This window comes from Crocodylus porosus, unplaced genomic scaffold (genome assembly GCF_001723895.1).
Source record: "Crocodylus porosus isolate Cpor-Errol unplaced genomic scaffold, CroPor_comp1, whole genome shotgun sequence".
Taxonomy (NCBI): Eukaryota; Metazoa; Chordata; order Crocodylia; family Crocodylidae; genus Crocodylus; species Crocodylus porosus.
The window spans coordinates 21,836,535-21,860,213 of record NW_017728916.1 but is presented as its reverse complement, the minus strand read 5'-3'; the positions used below and the strand labels follow the sequence as shown (position 1 = coordinate 21,860,213).

The window sequence follows — 23,679 nt, the reverse complement described above, 5'->3', positions numbered from 1 at the left end:
TCCTGTGGTGGGGGGATGCTGTAGCCCCCTGGAGGGGGGGGACTAGGACTCTGCAGGCAGAGAAGTCCATGTGTTATGTGAGGAGGCTGTTCCCCGTGGTGGGCAGGGGACCCACCTGTCCTAAGCAGCCCCCACACACATACCCATGTTCCCCCCACACCTACCCATACACTGACCTGCATCCCCCCATATCCCACCCACATACACACCCACCCACATTCCCACCCCCTTACAATCCCCACATCCCCCCATCACACACCTACCATGTGATAAGGAAACCGAAAGTAAACATTAAAACATAGATATTTAGGATGTATTTTATTATGATAATAGAGACACTGTTAGGCTTCCTAATTTCTTTAACATTGTAAATATAGCAATAAAAACTTTACCCATCTGATCAATCCGTCTCTTTCTCTCTTTCTCTTTTGTTCTAATTGTGGAAGAACGTGGATTCTGGGATATTTTAAAAGGTGAATTTCAGATGCTGCTTCAGCAGTCCATTTGGCATGAGGGGTAGTATCCCCAGATACTAATTGCCAAGTCCCCAGAAGCTCCTGTCTATTTGTGTTGCTCAAATGCCATGGGACCTACAGCCCACCTGACTAACTAGTGGCCTCTATAGTGTGGGGCCAATGAATGAATAACACAACAAAATGCTTGGGACAACTAAGGCAAAAACAGGGTGGGAGTGTCATGTGGTTCAAAGGGTCAAATGTGAAAAGAAGTGTGCCTGAGTAGGACACCAAGCAGAGCCCCCCAGGCCGCACCCACCGGTCCTCAAAGGCATCCAAGGAGCCAGTGAATGCCATCCACTGGTGCTCTGCCTAGAAACATGCATAGACAAGTGAGAAGGAAGTGGTCCCACATCTCTCAGCACCTTCCCAGCCAGAGCCTCTTTCCTGGTCACGTACAGGGCCCACTTGGCCAGGGCCAGGAGGAGATTGACCAGGAGGTCCCAGGACTTGATGGGGCCATGGATGGGGTGACCAAAAACAAAAAGGTGGTGGTGGGAAATTCAACCAGAACCTTAGAAGGAGGTTCTGGAGGTGGAGGGGCTGCAGCCTGCTGCACTCGAGAGTCATGTGCACCAGGGTCTCCCTCTGCCCACAGAAGGGGCAGGAGACTGGGGTGTCCATGAAGCTCATCACATACATGCCTGTGGTGATGGCTCCATGGAGGAGCTGCCAGTTGAGGTCCCCAGTGGCTCATGGGATGAGGGTGGAGTACAGATTCAGCCACTGGGGTGCCCCCCAGAAGCTCCTGAGAGCAAGCAGCCCTGAGGTGCTGGCCAGGACAGGATTTTGTACTGCTGGGGCAGCACCTGTGCTGGCCCCAGCCTCTAGCTCCCCCTGGCTCCAAATCTGGGAGGAATCAGGGAGGGTTATTTTGCCCCAAGTGGCACAATTTGCCCCACACCAAAGTACATGTCTGGGCATGTGCGCTGAAGCAAAAAGACCCAGCTAAAATTTGCACGACTTTTAACCGAGCTGCTGCAAGCGCCTGTGCTTGCATGTGGGGATGCGCCCTATGAGATGGTAAATCTGGATAGATATTTACCATTATATTTGATATGGTGTGATAATATTTATCAGTATTCCATTTCAAAAAGTTCCACTTGTAATATAGTCTTGAATGCAATAAAAAACTGACAACATTAACAATCTTTTATTTGGTATTTAAAAGCTATTATAAACATATTTTAACCATGTGTGTCAATATCAAGTTCTGTTCAGCCCTATTTCCAGTGTACTAACCTGTGCCACTTTAGGTATACTGGGTAATGTTTGCATAGGGAGCATTGAGTAAGAGGCAAAATGTTTGCCAAGATCCCTTTATTGGGTAGCAGGAACAAAATCAGTCCTTTCAGAACTGCAGCACATTGTTGTTAGTGGGAGAAAAGGAGACCTAGGGCACTACCTACTCACTATCCAATCCCATTTCCTTTTCAGTGCATTGCTCCTATCAAGCAGTTCAGTAGTATGCCCTTTGCTTCCTGGAATATAGGAGTCATGTTTCTGGGAAGCTTTTACATAAATAAATTGAACAAAGCCAAGAGACTTCTTACTCTTTCCTTCCCCACTTCATGTCCATATTGCAGGTGACTACAATCTGGCCCAGTATAGCCAAATTTTGTTCTCAGTTATATCTTTTTCAAATAAAAAATGCTTTGACAGTTACAGTAGTGAATAAAGGTGTGTCTGTCTTTATCTTCAGCTATCTACTCACTTGATTCAGGAAAGTATCAATGGGGGCACTTGTCAAATTAATCCTGACTTTTGATGTACTTGGCCTCTGTATTTCCCACATCCTTTTTCTCTTCCCTTCACTCCTTCATCAATCTACTGACAAACCTTAGCTATATATATATATATCCATTTGTGGACTTAGCCAAACAAGTCATCCTTGTTGAACTCAAGATTTTATAGTACAATTTTGATTAACTAGTAAGTGTAGTTCTTTACATTATAGATGCCCTTGGTTAGATTCATAATGGCTTAAACGAAACAGCAAAATAATAGGAAACAACTAATTACAAGAGATCCCTTATCACAAAGTATTCCAGGAATCTCAAGGGTTGGGTTTTTTTTCTTATAAAAAGAAAAGGTTTATACAATCTGTCAGGTGAGTGCTGAGATTTCTATTTTGATTAACTAATTCCCCTTCAAGAAAAATCTTTTCAAACTATGCAGATTAGTGAGAATATCTTCAAAATAGCATCATTTGATATCACATTGAAACCAAGCTTTGTGGATTCCTGAGAGATAACTTTGCCTGGTCTTTCTATAGAAGTACTTGCAACTAATAGCATAACTATGGATATATTACAAAACACAGAAGAACCATAGTAATATAGAAGAATAAGGGTCTTTGTATATATTCAGACCAAGGAAAGAATTTCAATGGCAATAATATTTATGTATCACAAATATTTTAACTTTGGCCCTCAATTCTGGGGCCCATGCTGATCTCACTTACACTGGTATAAATCAGTCACTGAAGTCAGCGAAGTTAAATTAATGGAAAACGACTGTGAGAGGGAATAAAAAAAATCAGTATAGAATATAGACAAATGAATTGTATGGTGTTCTTACTAATAGTTGCATGGGAAAATAGGAAAGCAAACCTGGAGATTAATACAGGATGCTGTTTATTTTCCACATACCAATTGAAGCTTTTTGTTCTTAAAAACAAAACAAAACAAAACAAAAACACAAAGAGATTTAATATCCAGGCAAAAAAGTGGATGGGGCAGTAGTGAAATTTACTCTTAAGTATTTTTCAACGTGGGGATTTCTCCTAGGAATGTGTAGTGAACTTCATATGGCATGTGGACAAAGGAATGGGATTTAGAAGAAATGAAAGGGGAAATATAAATGAGAAAAAAGAAGAAAAAGAGTAAGTGAAGAACAGCTCTACAATGGTCATAAACTCATAGAAGAAGGTTCCAGACTGGATTTAAGGAAAAACTTCTTCATAGCACATGTGACCAGACTCTGGAATAGAGCCCCAATGGGTGTGGTGCAGGCACCTACCTTGGAGATCTTCAAAAGGAGACTGGACACACACCTTGCTGGCATTGTTTGACCTCAGCAGTCTTTCCTGCTCAGAGCAGGGGGACTGGACCTAATGATCTCACAAGGTCCCTTCCAGCCCTACCCTTCTGTGAATAGGTTGCTGGAGAGATTACACTATGGGTATAGTGATATAAAGTGATATATTTTTATTATCGTAAGAGTATGCCTTAGTATAGCTAACTTTACAAGGGATATGCAATTAAAACTGCTCTAGTCTTGTTTTATGCCAATGTAACATTGCTGGCTGAAATTGACTAAATCCTGATATATACTAGAGTAAGGCTCAGTGGTTTGCTCCTGAGTCAAGCTGATTTAGGGGAAGAATGAATCCCTAGTAGTAAGTTTCTTTCTTGACTCACTCCCCAAAAACATAGACTATAAACAGTTAATGTTGCTTAACACATGAAGTTCCACTTATGTTTAAGGGTGCACTAAAAGAGATTTTTTGGGCCAATACCTATAGCTGATTGTTAAGGAGTCATATCGGTCAATACTGATCCAATTTCCAATATGTAGCCCGGCAGCTTGAAGAGCAGTGTCTGACTGGTAAGTCTGTTGGAAGGGGAGAAGGAAGGGAAGAAGCATGGGGATGCAGATTGAGACCCCTGTGGTGAGGGGGAGAGTGGGGCTGGGGCAGGGGCTAGGGCAGGCACTGCCCAGCCAGGGTGGGGCAGGGCATGGGATGGAGCCATGGGTCCCCTGAGGAGTGCAGGAGGTGACTTCTGCTGCTGCGTGCACCTTGGGAGGACATGGAAGGCATGTACCCTCAGATCTGCAGGGCGGGGTGGGCTGCTGCTGTAGGGTGCAGCCAGGGCTGTGCCAGGCTCTTCCCGGCAGGGCCTGGGCTGGGCTGGGCTGAGCCACCACCCCATCCTTGCCCCCCACCAGACAAGCTGCATCTCTGTCCCATGCCCCACCCTGGCTGTGCAGTGCCTACCCCAGCCCCATTCTCTCCCTCACGATGGGAGCCTTGATCTGCCCTCCCCACACCCTTTCCTTCCCTCCTCCTCTTCTACCACAACAGGCTTACCAGCTGGATGCTGCTCTCCAAGCTGCCAGGCTGTGCTCCTCAGTGTGCTGCAGCTATGCCAACGCACAGGGCATTTATCGGCCACATTATCGGCCACATCAGGCAAAAAAAGCCGATTTCTGATACAGTCAATTTTCTTTATATCACTGCCCATCCAATATTGGACTGATGTATTGGTGCACCTCTACTTATTTTCTGTAATCTTCCTATACATGATTAGGATCCTGCTCAAAAACAAGCAAACAGCTCTTTTGGTTGGGGGAGAGACAAATGGGAACACTAAGGTGGAATAGGTGGCAGGGGAGGGCTTCTGTACTTACTAGACAATGATCCAGGATAACATTCCTTGGTAATCTTCGTAAGCAGGAAGCAAAACATCTAGGACCTTAAGAAGATCTTGTGGCCTTTTATAAACTAGTCAGGGGGGATCAGCAGGCATTGGGGAAGTCACTGTTTCCCCGAGCACTGCCAGGAGTGACCAGGAATAACAGTCACAAGCTGGCAGAGGGTAGATTTAGGTTAGATATCAGGAGGCGCTACTTCACAGTCAGGGCGGCTAGGGTCTGGAACCAGCTTCCAAGAGAAGTGGTGCAGGCTCCTACCCTGGGGGTGTTTAAGAGGAGGTTAGATGAACATCTTGCTGGGGTCATTTGACCCCAGTATTCTTTCCTGCCATGGCAGGGGATCGGACTAGATGATCTGCTCAGGTCCCTTCCGACCCTACAAACTATGAAACTATGAAACTATAAGTGTATATACATAGTAATACTTCCTGCAAGTATGTGTAAATGTGCACTTTAGTCTAACGGTGTCTAACATCTAGCTTCTTAACCATGTATTTTAGAAGTCAGAAGGGCGAAACAGCAGGCACTACTTGAGAGGCTTGAGACCATCTCCTGTCACTGATTCTTATGCAGAGCTCCTTATTCATTTAATAAGGAATTCTAGTATGAATTGACAATAGAATATATCCCTTAGAAGATATGCAGTGTAATGTTTTGGGTTATACCTTGCCATTGATCAACAATACAAAAAGCCCACTGATGCCAAATTGTGTCAGCTCGATTTCTGTATCCTGGCTGAATACTGTACTACTTCATCTCCCATGTCTAATCTGGTTTACATACAAAAAAAATGGGAAAACTATCATAAACTTGCATAGAAGCAGAAACAGATCATCATCATGACACCAAAATACTTAAAATATTTTAAGCATTACTGAGCATGTAGTTACAAATATTTCATTATCTTTATTGGCTATATAAACATTAAGGGACTATGTGAGGGAGGTATTTTAAAACATTTTGATGAAATCTCAACATTTACTCTAGTGTCTATACCACATTATATTTATGTATCTTTGAATGATGTGAATCAATTGTCCCTATATGTGCGTAATGCTGTGGCGAGATCAATGAGTCCTGAACACAAGGAGGCATCTTAGGATAACGGCTGCAGATGTATGTGTGTTCTGGGGGAAAAAAGCACCCCCCCAAAAAAAAAAAGAAAAAAAAAGCTGTTGTTATCCCTGACAACAATTGGTAAGTCAGTAAAAAAGAAATATGATCATGTAACTCAATCCAGTATATCAATACAGTCAAAATAAATGGTCACTTTTAAAGCCTAAGATAAAATGCATGCTTTGCATTCAGAGCTTTGAAGTTTGCTTTTGATGTGACTTAATGGTTAGAATATACTTAAAAACAAATACTTTATATTTAATGGCTACAGATAGCACTACAAATATATATCATGCTGTTACAGATATGCATTGGTTTTAAGGCTGAGCGCAGGCTAATCACTCTTGCAGTATTAATTATTCTGATGGTATGAATTCACAAAAGTAGATTCAATAATATATTAAAGATAGTTATTTAATAAACCAGTTATATTTGTAGAGGAATCCAGATACGTAGTACTTAGTTTCCCGTTGATAAAATTCTACTTATGGAGATCTGTGGTCACACCAGATTATATCTGGTTGCCAGAAAATATACTGCATTCACAACAGGCAACATGAAAATTCAGGAGGGATCCACAACGATATACCTTGTATTTTCTGTTATACATTTAAATCAACATAATCTTGCTTTTTACTGTTGCTGTAGAGTTTAATGTCTGTGTTTCAAGAATGCCTAAAATACAAAGACGAAAATTGAAATACCTTCTCATCCCACTAGATGGTGGTGCCTTCAGGTTAGGGCTGAGATACTGCAATAGACAATGCAGGGAAACTTTTGCTACATTTTGGTTGCCATACACACACACAGAGAGAGAGAGAGAGAGAGAGAGAGAGAGAGAGAGAGAGAGAGGAGAACAGCCTATATATTTATTGTCCCTCTCTGTGGCTATTAACTTGAAACTGTATTTAAAAACATGAATAGATATTAATGTCTTCACCAGACTGCTATAAGCATGTAGGATATTAGTCTAATAACATACAGGATTAACCCCACTCCCCTAAGAAAAATAGATTTGAAACAAGATTGAACCTTAATTAATACATGCTCATTGATTAAGGTACTGCCTTTGTATTTTTGCTATCCTATATCCTTAATGGAACACAAAACTGGGACAAGAGTAAAGTGGTGGATTATATGTTTAATGTAACAGAATCTGAGTTGGTTCATTAAGGACGATTCATTTAAGATTAACATGATCTTGTATGTTTATTATCATCTTTATATCATCATCTTTATATCATATCTTTCACTCTGCACAACTATGCACCTGTCTCTCAGGTGAAGCTGGAGGGTTGCAGAGGCCCAGTACACTCTTCATCACATCAGTTCTCCTTTAAGCTTCCCTGTTGACTTGAGTAAGGTATTCAGGAAACAGGAGACAGTGGGAACACTGTGTGAGAGAGAACAGCAGGACTTGTCTCGATGATTTTAATTAAAATAGGAATTTTGGGACTTTCCATAGAAAAATGACACAGTTTGTGAGACTGCAAAAAAGACTGCAAAACTATTTTGCTTTTGCTTGAATGTTTTAGGAGGCAAAAAACTTTTATGGAGAAAGTAAATTAAGAAAATGCTTAATTTGAAAAATTAACACTTTATTGAGTTAATACATGAAGAATTCCAGTAGGACAAATGCTGGATTATGAGCTGTCATGACAGACTCTCTATTTGGCTTTGTTGCAAATTATGTCAGGTTACAACAAGATCAAAGGTATTGGGAAAATTCCCAGGAATTCTGCTCTTAATTATGAAGACTATCCTGCCGTTCTTAAATAAAACAAGATATTTATATAATAATATAACAGTAACTTTACTATTGTTTTAAATAATGTTTAATGCACATCATCCTACTTATAGATGAGAACCTTAACCATTACAACATAGGGTTATTCCCACAAATTTTCTTGCTCTGGCTCAGTAACTATTTAGGTACCATTTTTAATCATAAAATCATAGAAAAGGAGGACTAGAAGGGAACTCCAGAGGCCACTTAGTTCAACCCCCTGCTTTAGGCAGGATGATCTCTATCCAAATATCCAAGTAATGCTGTGTGATAAAATGTTTTCTCTGTGGTGATTCACTTCTTTTCTATCTTCTACCACTTTTCAACATATGCTTACCTTCCAGTTTCTTTTTTATATTCTTTCCACTCCAGCCTCTCTTTCCATTCACCCCTCTCATCATTCTCTCTATATTCTGCTCCTTCTTTTTTAGTTTCCAACTTTGCCACCTCCTTTTCTGTCTCCTATTCCCTGTTGGGGAAAGACACCTCAGTGTGGCTGGTAGTGTGCTGAATTTTGGTGGGTCTGGAAAGAGAGAAAGAAGAGCTCAGCTTTTCTGTATGAGGAGGATTGGAGCCTTCAGCAAAATCAGATATAGATGGCAGACTCATGGTAAAAAGTCAAGCCTATTGGGTTTTAGTCTTTGCTTGGTAAATTAATAGGCTTTACTAACAAGGAGACAAGGGGAAACCTTGTGAAAATGTGGAAAGATAACACTTAACACTTTTGTCCAAGGGCCCAAACAAGCAAAATCTATTCAAGTATTATTATTCATAATTATTAGTAAGATAAAATGCAGCATTTACTAAGAGTGCATATTCCTTTATTTGATCCCCCTTAGAATACACCAGTATTGCTGCCAATCACTGGAAACATCTCTAATAACTCTTTCTTTTACTATAAGGGAATACCACATCTTTAAAACATTAGAAACAGATGTCATTGCATTACTTCACTGCTGATGTATGTAATAGAAATGACACACTAATTAATTTAATGCAGTATAAATGTACTGATTATTTATCATGGCTGACAATAAAATTATGAAAACATTCAATTACAATCAGTGGTAATTCATTATTTATTGATTCTGCATTATGCACACATTAATACAATACAGTTAATTACACACGAGAAGGGATCATTTTTCTATTGATACTCAGGCATTTACATTCATTAGTTTTATTTAAAAGAATTTATATTTAGGTGGGAAATTTCAATCCACATTTCATTAAAACTCTCCTGAAACATCTAAAATAAATTGAATTTAGTATACTGTACTAGTGCGCTTACAAAAATGTGGGCAGTGAAAATGACATATTATTTTCAAACTCTTTTTCTTGCACCAGCAAGCTAATATAATCATAGTTACACCATACAAAACAAATCAAGAAATTAAACTATAAACTTACTTTGGGGGGGAAAAAACCATAATTATGTTCCCTCCTTTTTCAGCCTTCATCCCTTAAAACCATGCCTTCATCCCTCTTTCTGAGCCCACATGTACCTCCATCTCTTACAGGTCTGGTGTTAGCTCCCTACCAGACATGCTTATAGATATGCCATCTTCACAAATTTTGTTTAAACTTTCTTTTATATGTCTGGTACTGATATCTAACATGCTGACACACGATACTGAGTCTGTGTAGAATGCTATTTGTGCTAAGCAAACTAAGCTTGCATCTTTGCATTGTAACTTTTCTTGAGTCCTCCCCCATATTTGGCCTCATATGTCAATACCAAACTTTCCAGTCATGTAAAAAGAGACTTTTTTTCTTATTTTTACAAAAGACAATTACTTGTATCATTAATGTCTTCTTGTCCTTCTCCATAGGATCTTCTGTTGTGAGCCAGTGGCCACAATACGGTCAGCTACCCATAAGTAATGAACAGGAAACTTTGGATGGGCCTATCCATACTGAGCCTGAGATTGAGCAGGCTGTTACTCTCCTCCCTGGCATTTTAGGTGAGCCCTTTCACAATTTTATCCTAGTAGTGCATATATAATAAAACAACCTTTACAAACAAGCCCCTTTGCCTGCTGTTTTGCAAGCTAGAACATGTTGTTAACATTTACATGCAATTAAAATTGCATGAACATTGGAATGGCTGCTAATATCAAAATAGAATATTTTGCCTTGACAGCTGAATTTAATAAAAATATTCAATACCTAATAAAAATGTAAAAATCCTTATTTTTGTTACTTCAGAAGACCGAATAGATTGTACTCACTCTGGTTATACACATATACATGGATCCCTTTCAGTCAAAGCATCTGATAAATGCAGGATTTTTTTTACTGATAAGATATTGCAATATGATTTTTCAGATTTAGTATCTTTTCCTTATCTTGGGTAAAATTACAAGGAAGTAACAATGTTCATTGATATAGCTGGATCTTATATGCTTAGTTGAGCTGGGCTGCTGCCTGGTATTAATTCTCAAACCTTGAACATTTTCTTATCCTAAGTGCAGTTCTTTTCTCCATGGATAGTCACCTCTCAAGGGTACTGTTTTTACTACAGCCTTTATGATTTTATATTGCTTCATGCCACTCCAACTTGCAGGGTGTTGATGCGCAAGGCTTCCTCTGGCCTTGCAAAAACTCAGCCTTATTTAGAAATATGTTTAGCTTATGGAAGACATTAAAGTCAAAAAAGAAAAAAATCCTCAGAGTGGAATTTGATTGTCTCATTAATCTAAAAGCAAAAATGTCTGTATAGGGGGTAAAGGAGAAAAAACAATGAGAAACCTTTAACTATGATTTATTAAATCTTCTAATAGGAATTATGCCCAATAAATTAACCCCATATATTTATAGTCTGAGGGCCTTTATATGTTATTTATAATACTATAGTGTGCAAAAATCCTGCCTAAGTTCATGATCCCATTGTATTAGACATTGTGCATAAATGCATGTTAAGTGGCAGTCCCTGCCCTGAAGAGGCTCCAGTATAAGGCTCGGATAGTGGAAAGTCTCATCCAGGCATTAGGCACTGTGAATAGCCTCATTGTTTCTAAAGAGTGAACAAAATTAAGCATGGTAATATGTTTTTGCAGGATTGAGAACTAACTGCTAAGAATGACAAAAGGAAAAAGGGATACAGTAAGTATGCAGAGTACTGGAAGTGATGTTTGGCAAATGCTGTGTTATTTTAATGTTACTTGTAAATATGTGTTTGTACCTGTCTCCCATTTTCATGATGATGCATTTAAAAGGTTGCTTGGCAAATTCGACTGAGTGAGAAACACAGGAGGGGTGGACTTTAAAGGAGCAACAAAGGAAAGATAAAGCTAGTGGCAGCGGAGGCTGAAGAAAGTGAAGATGAACTGAGACAGAATGGAAAGACAGTGACAGAAGGGAGGAAAAGAGGGATAATGCTGGGAGGAGAAGGGCAATGAGCTGATGGCTGTCCACAAGTGAAAGTCAAAGGCAAACAGCAAATCATATCTCTGAAATTAATAATCAGGCTCAGAACTGGAACAGGTGTCCAGGGTACTGGGAAAGTGCTGCTCTGGTTGCTGATGCTGGGAAATAGCACCTGAGACTAGCTTCCTAAAGAGTTCTTGCTTCACCTTCCCTTGAGTGCCTTTGGGCAAAAGGGGGGAGCCATAGTACTTGGTCCCAAGTGAGGAAGCTGATCTAGTCAGGGTGGAAAAGTGGCATAAGTCCTGGTTGGATCTATGCCACTCTTTTGGTGCAGATACTGCTTGATGCCATGTCTTCCCAGCTCTTCTAGTTTTTCTCTACCTAAATTCTTGTGAAGACTACTGTGGGAGCCAGGGCCCAGGCCCACGGCACAGAGAGGATCAGCATTAGCCCGACTAGACCTCCTCTGGCACCGTGTCGCAGCTGCTGGAAACAGTAGCCAGTTACATAGGAGCTCTCCTGAGAAGTATTTCACCTTCTCTTCATGAGGCCCAACTTACACTTCTTTCTCAGCGTCCCCCTTGGCTACTGCGCTTCCGGCCCCTGGCGGTTTGGCTCGGTTGTAGAAGCCGAGGAGCAGCCAGTGCTGCTGCCTTCCCTTCCCTCACGGACCGGTGCGCTGCGCATCCCGAGCCAACTCCGCGGAAGGCGGGTTTATTATTCGGCCAGGGACAGCCGTGGTCTTTCTCCCGGGGAGTTCACTGCCTCTCCCCGGCACTGACATGACAGCCGGGTGCCCGCAGGGGCAGGAGGAGCGGGGAGCCCGTGTTAGCTCCGGCGCGGGGGTCGCACCTGCCTGCCTCCCTCCCGTCAAGCTCCTGGTTTCTTCCCAGCCCTCAGCGACCGACTTCCCCAACTTCTCCGCTCTGCCACAACTTTGCTCAGCACAAGAAAAGGGCGGCGGGGGTGGGGGGCAGAGGGGACACCTCCCACTTGCCCCCACAAGGAAGATAAGCCACGGCCCGCCTGTGCGGGACAGCCCCACTCCGAGGCGGTGGCTCAGGTACTCGGGCCGGCGTAACGCCCGCCCCGCGCCCGCCGCCCGGCAGCCAGTGGCAGGGGCCGCGCGGGAGCAGGGCGCAGCGCATTGGCTGCAGGGGGCTGTCACTCTTTCGTGCTGGCGGGGCTGGGAGGGGTGTGGGCGGCGGAGCGGCGCTGCCGCTGCGCGTGTGAGGGAGGAGGGCGGGAGCCGGGCTGTGTTTGGCTGAGTGTTGTGAACAGTTGCGGGAGCGCGTGAGGCGGGAGCGGCCGCGCCGGCACCGGCCGAGGCAGAGTGGCCATGGCCGTGTCCGCGCCGCCCGTCATCTCCGCGGCGTCCGGCGGCAGCGGCGCGGGGGGCTTGTTCCGGGCCGAGCCCCTGTACTCGCCCAGCCCCGCCGAGTCGCCCCGGCTCGCCAACAGCCTCATCAACACTTTCATCTCGGCGGGCGGCGGCGGGGCAGGCGGCGGCGGGGGCGGTGGCAACGAGTGTAAGATGGTCGATCTGCACGGGGTGAAGGTGGCGTCGTTCCTGGTGGAGGGGCAGGAGCTGATCTGCCTGCCGCAGGTCTTCGACCTCTTCCTCAAGCACCTGGTGGGGGGGCTGCACACGGTCTACACCAAGCTGAAGCGCCTGGATATATCGCCCGTGGTGTGCACGGTGGAGCAGGTCCGCATCCTGCGCGGGCTGGGGGCCATCCAGCCCGGCGTCAACCGCTGCAAGCTCATCACCAGGAAGGACTTCGAAACTTTGTACAACGACTGCACCAACGCCAGGTGAGCGGCCGCCCCGGCCGGGGGGTGGCGGGGTGGGGATGCTGCAGCGGCGCCTGGGCCGGGCCGGGCCGGGCCGGGCCGGGCAGGGGGAGCGGGAGGCTCCCGGGAACTTTCCTGCTGCGCTTCAGCGAGTCGCTGCCCCGGCGGGTTGTTGCTAAACCACTTCTCATGCAGTTTCTCGCAAGCAGCGGCGGAGGGAAGCGCCTCCCTCCCTCCTCCCAGGGCAGCGAGGCCTGAGCCGGGGTCCTTCCCTCCCCTGAAACTTTCAGGTGCCCCAGAGGCAGCAGCTTTGTGTCCCGTGAACGAGCCACCGAGCATGTGCCGGAGGAGGGCTCGCGGTTCACAGGCAAACTCTTGCTGAGTGGGACAACGTGACGCTGGGCAGAGGCTTTCCCGTGGCTGCAGCCGCTTGGAGGCAGGGAAAGTCCCTGCTGGGCTCTTCTACTTGGGGACAGGGTTCGGGGCGGGGGTCTTAATCCTTGTTTGTGACCTCCTAGTTTCTTCCTTTAGAGATAATGATCTCAGCAACTTCCCCCCCCCCCACTGTTGAGGCCGGACTGAAATACGGAGTAAGATGGGGCAGGTTGGAAGAGCCAAAGGTCTAGATGACAGCCCCTGGTTTAACAATCCATGAGACGCTTCTTGAAAGAGATTTGCATTTCAATGTGTTCCTGCTTTCTGTCTCACCGAGAAAGTTTCTGTGCCTATGCCACTTTCAAGTACTTTTGACTGGTGGTGCTCTGACTTATTGCAGGCAAAGGTTTAATCATTTTCCCCTCCCTCCCTAGGTGTATAAGACAGGTGATTACTTCTACTGTTGAGACCTTGTGTCATGGGCGCACTTTTAAGCAAGCAGATGTATACAATGAAACTAGAAGTGCCTGCTTCTTGGGAAAATGGTCTTGCAGAGCAACAGCAGGCTTTTCATAGTTGTTAGGGTTTGGAAGGGACCTTACAGATCCCTGGATCCAGCCCCCCCTGCACGTGGGCAGGAAAGACTGCTGGGATCTTTGATCCTTGAATAGCAATTTTTTTGTCCCCTTCATTACTGAGAACAAGACAAAACAATTTGAGACACTTGAGGGATGCTTGCGCTCCATTCCTAGCTGTGTCTGCAGGAAGGATGTCTTTTCTTGCTTACTTTCTGTAACTCCTCTTGCTGTCCATTTATTTCAACAAGTCACAACCCTTGGTGACATTGTAACTATTATTGCTCATTTACTGAAATAAATTATGGGGTTTTGTGTTTTTATAAGGGGGACAGCAGATTTAGCATACACAATATCTGTAGTTTTCTAGACCAGATTCACTTAAACTAGCTACTTCAAATGTTAGCCCTGTTTAATCTGAAGTCAGGCAGTGGCACCTTAGAGACTAACTCTGTCAAAGAGGCATAGGCTTTCACAGGCAACCGTCTGCCTTGTTGAATGCCCTGCTCACAGTGTTGTTAAGGTAATTATAGCTTACAGAAATTTGACTGGTGGGAGAGAGTTGGCCTCAACCACAACACTTCTGTAACTCTTACAGCATGACAAAGTTTATTAGCAAAAACATGCAACTCCTCACCACCGAGTGGATGAGGCAGCCCTTTTATACTTGACTTGAAGATTTGTTTTCTTCCATGACAAATGGCTGAAGATGCACAGAATTTATTGAAATGTTTAATTTAGAACTTTCTTATTCATCGAACTCTCCTGTTTGTGAGTGGGAGAAGGGAGTAAGATGCATGCAGCAGATGAGAGGCAAGGGCAGAAGAGGTATAAATGTGAACATAGGAACTGAGAGATGCTGTGGGAAGGGACTGAAAGATGCATCCAGAAGTAGTAAGCAATGTAATCATCAGGGTCAGGGAGATTGCTTCAGTATTGGCTAGAGCAACTAACAAAACTGACATTTAGTATGTACCTGAGCAGAACAAAAGTAACTTTCGGATAAAAAGGGATGTGTAGGAGAAAAGTGCATGCGTTCTGCATATAAGCTGCGCTTGCTTACTTATGGAAATTACATTTATCTAGACTTCACTACAGACTCTTAAGATATTTTAAGATAACTTTCTCATCTAGCACTACCGTAGAAGTATTTTTTTTTTTCTTGAAAGTATCGATATCTTGAATATACCAACTGCTATCAGTATATTTTGCATTTTTGCCTATGCGGATAAAATGGGATCAGACACCACGAGTGCATGTGAAATTATTATTATTTTTTGTTTATCTTAAAGTTAACTAGTGCAACTTAGTACCATTAAGTGTCCTGTATCATGTGGATCTTACTACTTAACCATACATTTGATTAGTAGACAGTTCTCGTTTCTTGAATGCCCCAAGATACTCATGGCCAAAAATGTTTGATAAAAATAGATACGGGGACATAAGTTGTGGAATTCTCTCATCTTCTTGCATGTAGTATATCCTGTATGCTCCTGCAATTCATTTTATCAATTAAATAATTCACTTTTTAGAACAGTCAGCTGCTGTAGACCTCTTACATTTTTGTACCTGGGAAATTAGGAAAGAATGTGATAGCAGGACATGCATAGCAGAACTTTTAGATGTGAATCATTCCACCATATGACTCCAGTATTACATCCCGCAACTTCTTCAAGGTGCCGTACATTCCTTATTCTCTGTCTTTTGCAAACCATTTTGTAGAAGATGAATATATAAATCATCTTTAAAATCCTTTTGAAATATTTGGTCAGACTTGAAAACTGCTTGGAAAAGCCATTAGAAATGTCATATAAAAGTCTTCCCCTCATACCAGTAAAATTTTAAAAAACTTTTTATTGCAAAATTGGAAACAAGAAATATGTTTTGTTGGATGTAAAACACAGGTAAATTTAAACAAGGAAAGATCTTTTTACTTTTTCTCATTTTTGCTTTGTCTCACAGTGTTTTCATATTTGAACAGGTTTATAGAGGACTATAACTATATACAAGTCCAGGGTTAGTTATAGATACGCATCTATAAGCAAAAGTTTTAATAAATCTGTTTCTTATGTCTAATGTTAAAGACCAATCTCTTTGATCTTTATATTATTTTTCTTGGTGGTAGGAACATAATGTCATTTTTTCATGCATTCATATAAACAGTATTGGTATCCTTGGTTGTTCATTAGCCTTTATTTATATTATTTGTTTTTAAGGACTGTAAAATAATACCTTTAGGAATGTCTTAATTCAGTTTATTGTAAGTAGTATCTTCAAGAGTACAATGAGTGAGGCATGTTTATCTGGCTAATTAATGAGGCATCTATGATATTTTGGAAATAGCGAACTAGTTATTGATTTTTAGCTATAACATTTTAAAGCTTAGTCCATGATTTTAGTAACAGAAAACTGTGATGTTGTTCCTTTACAATTTTTAAATAAATTGAGAGCGAGTACTCACAGCTACATATAACAGTCCCTTAAATATCAGAATTATATATGTATGATCATAGCCAGCCCATTCTTCTCAGTATTTGTATTTGATGAATGCCATTGTCTACTGAGGTAGTGTAGTATTGTTCTGGATTATCTGGAGTAAAATATTTCACATGAGACGAGAATATCTTCTGGTAAAGAGAGAGACAAAGCAACACATGGTTTATTTTCTGTGATGAATTTAAACTATTTTGTTAAGCTAATATTTTGTATTACTTGGCTTGTCCACAAACAATAAAAGGCTTTAGAAATGAATCTAGGCAGTAAATGCAGGCATTTTATTTTATGGGATAATGAGGGTCTAGTCATGTTGTCTATTAAAAGCAGCCCATAGTCAACAATGCTCTGTCTTTTATTAGAAGAATGATGTCAAGATTATAATTAAAGCAATCCAGTCATGTGCCCCTGCAATGTGTACATTGATTTTTTTAAATGTATACTTATGATTGCATAAACTACTTTGCCCAAGTAAATATTTAGCATGAATTCAGACTTGACCAAACTTGCTAATTTAGGAGTTGATTACATATTAAATTAAAAATATTCAGGTTTTCAGTCTTTATTTTCTTTGTGTAGCGGAAATTTCCTGGAGGTATTTTGCTGTCATAGTGGAGTTTTTTCACAGAGATTTTTCCACTTTAATTACTAATATCCTCAGAAAAATACCTCATGTGGAAACCTTAAAAAATAAAAAGGTACAAAAGTTCAATTGTTTGTCTTAAAATTCCTGGAATTAAAAATGCTCATCAAAACCAAAACTAATTGAAGCAAACCTTGTTCAAAAATCTCTACTTTTTTCTGATAGGAATACAGTTTTCCATCTGTAACTTAAAAATGCTTTTCCCAAAAAATGGAGATTTAAGTATGTTTCCCGTCTATATCTATATTTCAGTTTTCTAGCGTGTAACTTCTACAAATTGATAATACTGTTTCTGGAACAAAGACAAAAAAGCAAAACAATTAAGTATTAATGATATTCTTGTTGCATATTCAAAAGGTCTTTGCAAGCATTTTTTTCTCCTTTTTCCTTTTCACCATCTCAACCTGCAGAACTCTTCACTGTCACTTCAAATCACACAATTCTAAAGAGATAAAACAACATTTAAACTCATTTGCTTTGGGAGGGAAATTGCGCATTTGCACCCAATAAGCCTGATTGTGGAACTGCATGCAAATTGTGTTTTGATTTATCTCTTTTGCACTTTTTTCCATTTGAATTGATCTTGCATTAATTTTGCCAAGCGGCTCTGTGAGGCTGCAGATGTTGCCCTGTGTTTAATAAATCAATGAGACAGATCTGAATGAATCACTTCAGATGGATTCTCTGCTCGGTTTGATGTCTAGATGTTATTCTTAGCTTGTTATCATGACAGATGCATTAATGTTCCCATACACTGCCAGCAATGTCAAAGAGATTGAAGCTTTTAAAGTGGCGGTATCCCCTTTTTCCAGTTCTGCAAGAATAACCAAATTGTCTTTTAAGGGGCAGGTAAAAAAAATACAAACTTAATCATAGGATCATTGTGAGGAAAATACTAACCATCTGATTACACTGCAGTACAAAGTTTAACATGTATAGTTTCATAGTGAATGATTAATTATTTCAAAATAGTGGAAATCAATATTAAAATCTAAATATAGTGTAACCATTTTCTCAACATTAATATTTCATTGTAACAGGAATGACCAGAATAAATGATATAAGATTAGGACATGTTGATATATGGAATATCATTGTGTCCAGACTGATTATAGGTTAGAGTTACTTCTATGTGGGACTTCTAAAAACAATTTGTATTAATGTTTGCTTTGGATTCAGTGCATCTTGATTGAATATATGTTTGCTACTGAATAGGGAAAAACGTTGGTTGTTTTGCCTGTTTTATTGCTCATTGGTTAGTGTTAAGAATAGTACAGAAATTGTTGAATCACAGTTTTTCTGAGCCACAGTCTGTTATCCATTATCTTGTAGTAGAACCTGTGGATCATGGATCATAAAATAGGTTGGAATGCTCTGAATTTTACAGACTTTTTTGCTTTCTCTTTATTATGGAAGAGCTAGTTTAAAGCACATGCTTTGTTATGCTTTGTGGATTATTGCCCAACTACACTGAACACAATTTTTAGTCATCTTGAAAAAGGTTTCCTTGATGTGCTTGAATAGATAAATGCATAGCTTGTGATTATTTATTTATTTATTTATTTATTTATTTATTTGGCTCTGAGCTGTGTCCATCTAAGCTTTTACTCAACTTTTCACCCTATTCCATCTTTTCTCTTTTAGCATTTTATTTTTATATATGATTCCTGACTTATGTACAGCACTTTTTTGTGGTGCTTTGTTTTTAAAGTTTGACTTTGCTTTTACAGTTCTTATGAGAACAAATTATAGAAATTGCCTGTTACAGATCCCCAGATTTATGTTGGGCTTCTTTGTATTCTTGCTTCAGTAGTTTCAATTTGATAAAGGAAACAATATGTAATAGAAATTCACAGTTTATGCAAATGGCCTGAAACTTTAGTATTGCTGCATTCACCTTCGTTTGCCCAATATATCAATGTGTGGCAATAGCATTAAGCTTACAAAGCTTCCAGAAGTGACCAGCTCTTCTGTCTGTGTTTTGTAGAAACACTCTCTCTCTCTCTCTCTCTCTCAGGTACATCTTGTGTGCATGGTTTTCTTCTGTTCTTTTGTTTTAAAGGACAATTTAAAACAAACTTCTGTAGAGTAAAGGACCAGAGCAAGAGTCCCTTTATATTAGAGAATCATGATGTTTTTGATATAACGGCAGCTTTTCAATGAAGGGTTTACTTTTACAAGTATAAAAATTGCTAGGAAATACTAAGTGTAAGTCCTGGCTAAATATATTATTATTATTATTATTATTATTATTTACTACTAGTACTACTACTATTCTGATGCAATAATAGTTTTTTAGCACACACATATAAGGCATTTGGTCCCAGTCCTAAAGTTCATGACTTTGCTCAAATAAACCTCCTGATGAAACCAGTGGAAGTTTGCCAGAACAAGGGCTGAGTAAGAACTTACTTATAGATATTTCTAGTATCCCAGTCCTTGTCTTCAAAATTGGGACCTACTTTCTACAGCCTGCATTTGATTTTCTTTCTATAGTTGATTTTCTTTTAGGCATTGGGGAAAGAATTGTGCATGTATTTGCTTCATGGTGTATGCCATAACTAATTTTGGGCCTGATCTTTCTTCCACTGATCTTGGGATCTTTAATCTTTCTTTTGTGTATCTTGTGGTAATATTATTTATGTGTGGCTTGAAGAGGAAGGTCTGTGTCTTTAAGTTTTAAATACTTGTCTAACAAACAGAAATCAGATGGAAACCTTTTTTTCCATTTAATTTATGAAAGGCCTCTCTATGATTTTTTCTTTAGCCAAAAAACCCCTTTTTCTGTAAATTAAGTTAATATAAGAAGTACACAGCTTTTACTGATTCTTTTTTGCTTAACTGAACAACTCCTAATAAATAATGTGTTATGGCAATAAGAATAAAACTTTATAAATGATAAAAAGGACGCGGTATAAATTGCCTTTTGAAAACATCAGATTTGAAATTCTCTAGGTTGCATTGAAATGAACTTTAGAGATACTGTAGTTCTCTGACACTCTTTTAGTGTACACCTTTTTGTATGTTATGGTTAAACACGAATTGTTAAGTACAAGCACACTAGTTTGTAATGATTCTCAGTAATTTAGATTTATCCTGCTTGATATTAGAACCGTCCCCTGGGGCAGTGCACTTTTGATCTTGGTTTCCCCCTCAGTAAAACATGGTTATCAAACATGACTTTGTAATAGGTGTTTTTCTTTTTTCATTCCACATCCTATGAATAAGAAACATTGATAACTATTTAGTATTGACAACTTTCATAGCAACACTTTGGTGTCTGCTATGAAAAGTTTACAATATACACATACTGAAATTTATATTCTTCATTCTTCTCTCTTTTTGGTGGTATAGCTTTTATGTGCCTATGTGTATAAGTTCACTATCAGCAGTAAGGCTGGGAAGATTATATTTCCTGTAGCTGTATATTATTTTGACCTGTTAAGCCTGTTTTGCTTTTTAGAGTGTATTGTGTCAGAGCCTCCTTTTTGATTCTGTTATAAATACTGCTCTCCCAAAAAGTAAAAGAGCCAGAACAAATGAATAGCGCCCATTTTATTGCTGTACAAGGATTTTTAAACAAGTCCAGTGTTTAACAGCGTATAATGTGTTGTATATGTTAAGGTCTAAAATGTTCAGTTGCAATCGTGTCTGATGATCTTATCAAGTTTCTGGCAACCGATATCTGGTAACAGCATTTAAGCTACCTTTTAGTTTATATGCTGTTTATGTGATGGGTTAAAAAGAAAAGGTAACATTGATGCGTCTCTGGATTAAAGTTTGAAATCAGCAACAGCCTAAACACAAAAGGCTTCTTTATGATTTCTCAGCTTGCCATTGATCTACTAGTTTTATTGCATTCATTATTTATTAAAAGAATTTGCAAGCTAAACATAATGTTAAGCTAGTTTGCACACAGGGACCGCACTTAGGAAATTGAATGGAAATTGCATTAGAGATGAACATCTGTGCTATTTTTCCACTCATGTGTTTATGGGTTTGTATGAAAGGTGTATTGGATTAACAGTTATAACAATTATAGCTTGCAGCAATATGTTAGAACCCTGAGCATTTAGATGTTATTTAGAAGGAAATCTATTTTTGCTTAACTCAACGTTGGTTGTGATATTACCATACCTTTTTGATTGGCTTATTCTTTATCAATGAATTGGTTACTATTTATTAATTTATTAACATATAAAAATTGGGATAGTACATGATATATGTGATATATATTCTCTAGGCAGTGTAGGGCCATATTATTGTTATTGTTAATAATATTGTGAATTGAGGGTTTATGGTGATGATATTAATTACAGTTTTGTAGTACGAGTGCTTTGCACCTGTCATTAAAGTACTAAGAGAAAATATATTACATATATACATATATAGGTGTGTATAATTTAATTTTTTTCAACTTAATCCACATTCTGCAGAGCTTGGAGTCCTCTGTAATCTGAACACCTTGATATTTTATAAAAGGAAATGGAATCAAAGTTTTGAAATGTTTTAATGTAATTTTTCCTTCAAAATACATGGCTAATTTCCCTTAATATTAGCCAAAGTTGTGTGGGGCACATTAAGGCTAGAATAAACTCCTTATAGGTTTGAGATCATCTGCTGTAATGCTGCGTTGTGGTGTTTGTACTAATATTGTAAAATGAAAAGCGGCACTAGCTAGAATTTTGGATAATTATTTTTAGATATAAGGTTTAAAATAGAGTAAAATGTGCTTATCATTATTTTTTTTAACTGAAGTGTGCTTCTTTAGTTGTTTCATGTTTGTTTGCTTTCAAAAATGTGTAGTCAAGTTAGGTTTCTGATTGGAATGAACTGAAGTGTGTCATTACTTACATCATCTGTATATGTTCTTTTGCTTTATTCAGAAGTCAGGCTGGTAAAACTCCTTATGGAGTGCTCTGTGCATATAGGAGAAATATTGACTTTTGGGTGCTTTCTCTATTAATTATTCACATCATTTTTGGAGGAATGAGCCACTTCTATTCCATAGATTTTGAACAGGTGTCTGTCATTATCAGTATTGAGAACAATTGAGTTCCTCCAGGAAAAATCCTGTGTTTCTGTTTTTTTTTTTTTTTTTTCTTTTTCCTACATCATTTTTCAGTCATTGTTAAAGTTCTTCATCACTGTAGTTCTCAGCTCTGGGGGTTCCTGTGATCACAGTTTTAGTATCTTATCGATAATGTATTTACAACTGTCCTGCACAGAAATTTAGGCAGAATTCCAGTTTAATATGGAATTAAACATTTGCATCCATGAGGATGAGGTGTGTTAATATCTAATGGATGCTGTATAGGTCTACAGGATCAGAGTATTTTGAAGAAAATGGAAGTCACCCTGGAGTTTCATTATCGTGTGAGGGCCAGCCAGGAATACACCAGAAATTAAGTTTGTGTCCCTAATAAATGCCTGATGTTTGAGAATATATCAGATACCTGTTCTGAAAATTATATACAAAACTTTATTTTTCCATTCTGTGGCAAACGTTAGTAATGTTCTCGCAATGTCCTCATCTTGTTTAGAAGAGACAGGAAGGGGAAAAAAGGTGGGGGGTAGCACTCTATGTTGGGGAACAGTATACCAGTTCTGCCTTCCAAATGGGACCAGAGGAAGGCTTAACTGAGACCCTGTGGATCAAACTTCAAGGAGGGCAGGGGGAGAGGGATCTAGTGGTAGGGGTTTACTACAGGCCACCACACCAGGAGGAAGAGCTGGATCTGGAATTCTCCAGGCAGCTGGGAGAGGCTGTGCGTGCAAAGGATGTTGTGGTCATGGGTGATATGAATTACCCTGACATCAACTGGGAGGAGCAGTTGGCCAGGTCTAGCTACTCATGAAGGTTCCTGACGTGCGTACAGGACCTACAATTCGTGTAGGAGGTATGCATCCCCACTAGGTGAGGAGGGTAACTAGCACAGTGCAAATGCTTGACTTTAGGAAAGCCAACTTCGATGTGCTCAGGGCAGTAGTCAGGGAGGCACTCAGAGCCTAGGGTGTAGCTAGTATGGGGGTCCGGGAAAGGTGGTCCTTCCTCAAGGAGGCTATCCGTGGGGCATAGCAGGACACAATTCCTCCACACAGGAAGGCAGGAAAAGGGTCCAAGAGACCTTCGTGGCTGAGTACGGATATTCAGGCTGGCCTGAGGGCAAAGAAAAAAGCATACTGGCAGTGGAAGTAGGGGGCAGGGCCCAAGGAGTAGTACACCTCCCTGACCCGAGCTTGTAGGGATTTGGTTAGGGGGTCTAAAGCAGCACTGGAGCTTAGATTAGCCTCTGGGATTAAGGTTAACAAAACGTCCTTCTTCAAGTATATAGGTAGCAAGAAGAAGTCTTGGTGTAACATTGGACCCCTATGGGGTGGAGCAGTTGGTGACAGACACGCGAGAGAAGGCAGAACTCTTTAACAAATTCTTTGCTTCCTTGTTCCTGTCTGCTGACAATGGAGTGCTCTTGGGTGATAGTGTAGAGAGGCCCAGGAAGGATGCGAGTCCCCCAACTGTTAGTTCAGACCTACTTAAGGATTACCTGGAGGGCTTCGATGTGTCCAAGTTGGCAG

General features: G+C 40.5%; 1 protein-coding gene and 1 long non-coding RNA gene across 6 annotated transcripts in view; one reads left to right on the top strand and one right to left on the bottom strand.

Moving 5' to 3' along the window:
* Positions 1-7,189: 7,189 nt before the first annotated feature.
* Positions 7,190-12,288, bottom strand: LOC109311048. 2 transcript variants are annotated; one of them, XR_002101388.1, is made up of 3 exons: positions 12,128-12,288; positions 8,192-8,377; positions 7,190-7,461 (listed from the first exon to the last, which is right to left on the bottom strand). It is a non-coding gene; the product is annotated as an uncharacterized LOC109311048 (long non-coding RNA). The 2 variants fall into 2 exon arrangements; XR_002101389.1 differs by lacking the exon at positions 12,128-12,288 and adding an exon at positions 11,759-11,992.
* A 195-nt stretch (positions 12,289-12,483) lies between these two features.
* The window catches only part of DACH2 (dachshund family transcription factor 2), a 553,736-nt gene continuing 542,540 nt past the window's right edge, over positions 12,484-23,679 (top strand). For 2 of the 4 annotated variants that reach the window (XM_019536475.1, XM_019536474.1), the window contains exon 1: positions 12,485-13,038. In XM_019536475.1, the coding sequence (XP_019392020.1) occupies positions 12,563-13,038 (476 nt within the window). In that variant the 5' untranslated portion in view covers positions 12,485-12,562. Of the gene's footprint in view, positions 13,039-23,679 lie in introns of all 4 variants that reach the window. The other 2 variants (XM_019536472.1, XM_019536473.1) reach the window with 2 other exon arrangements.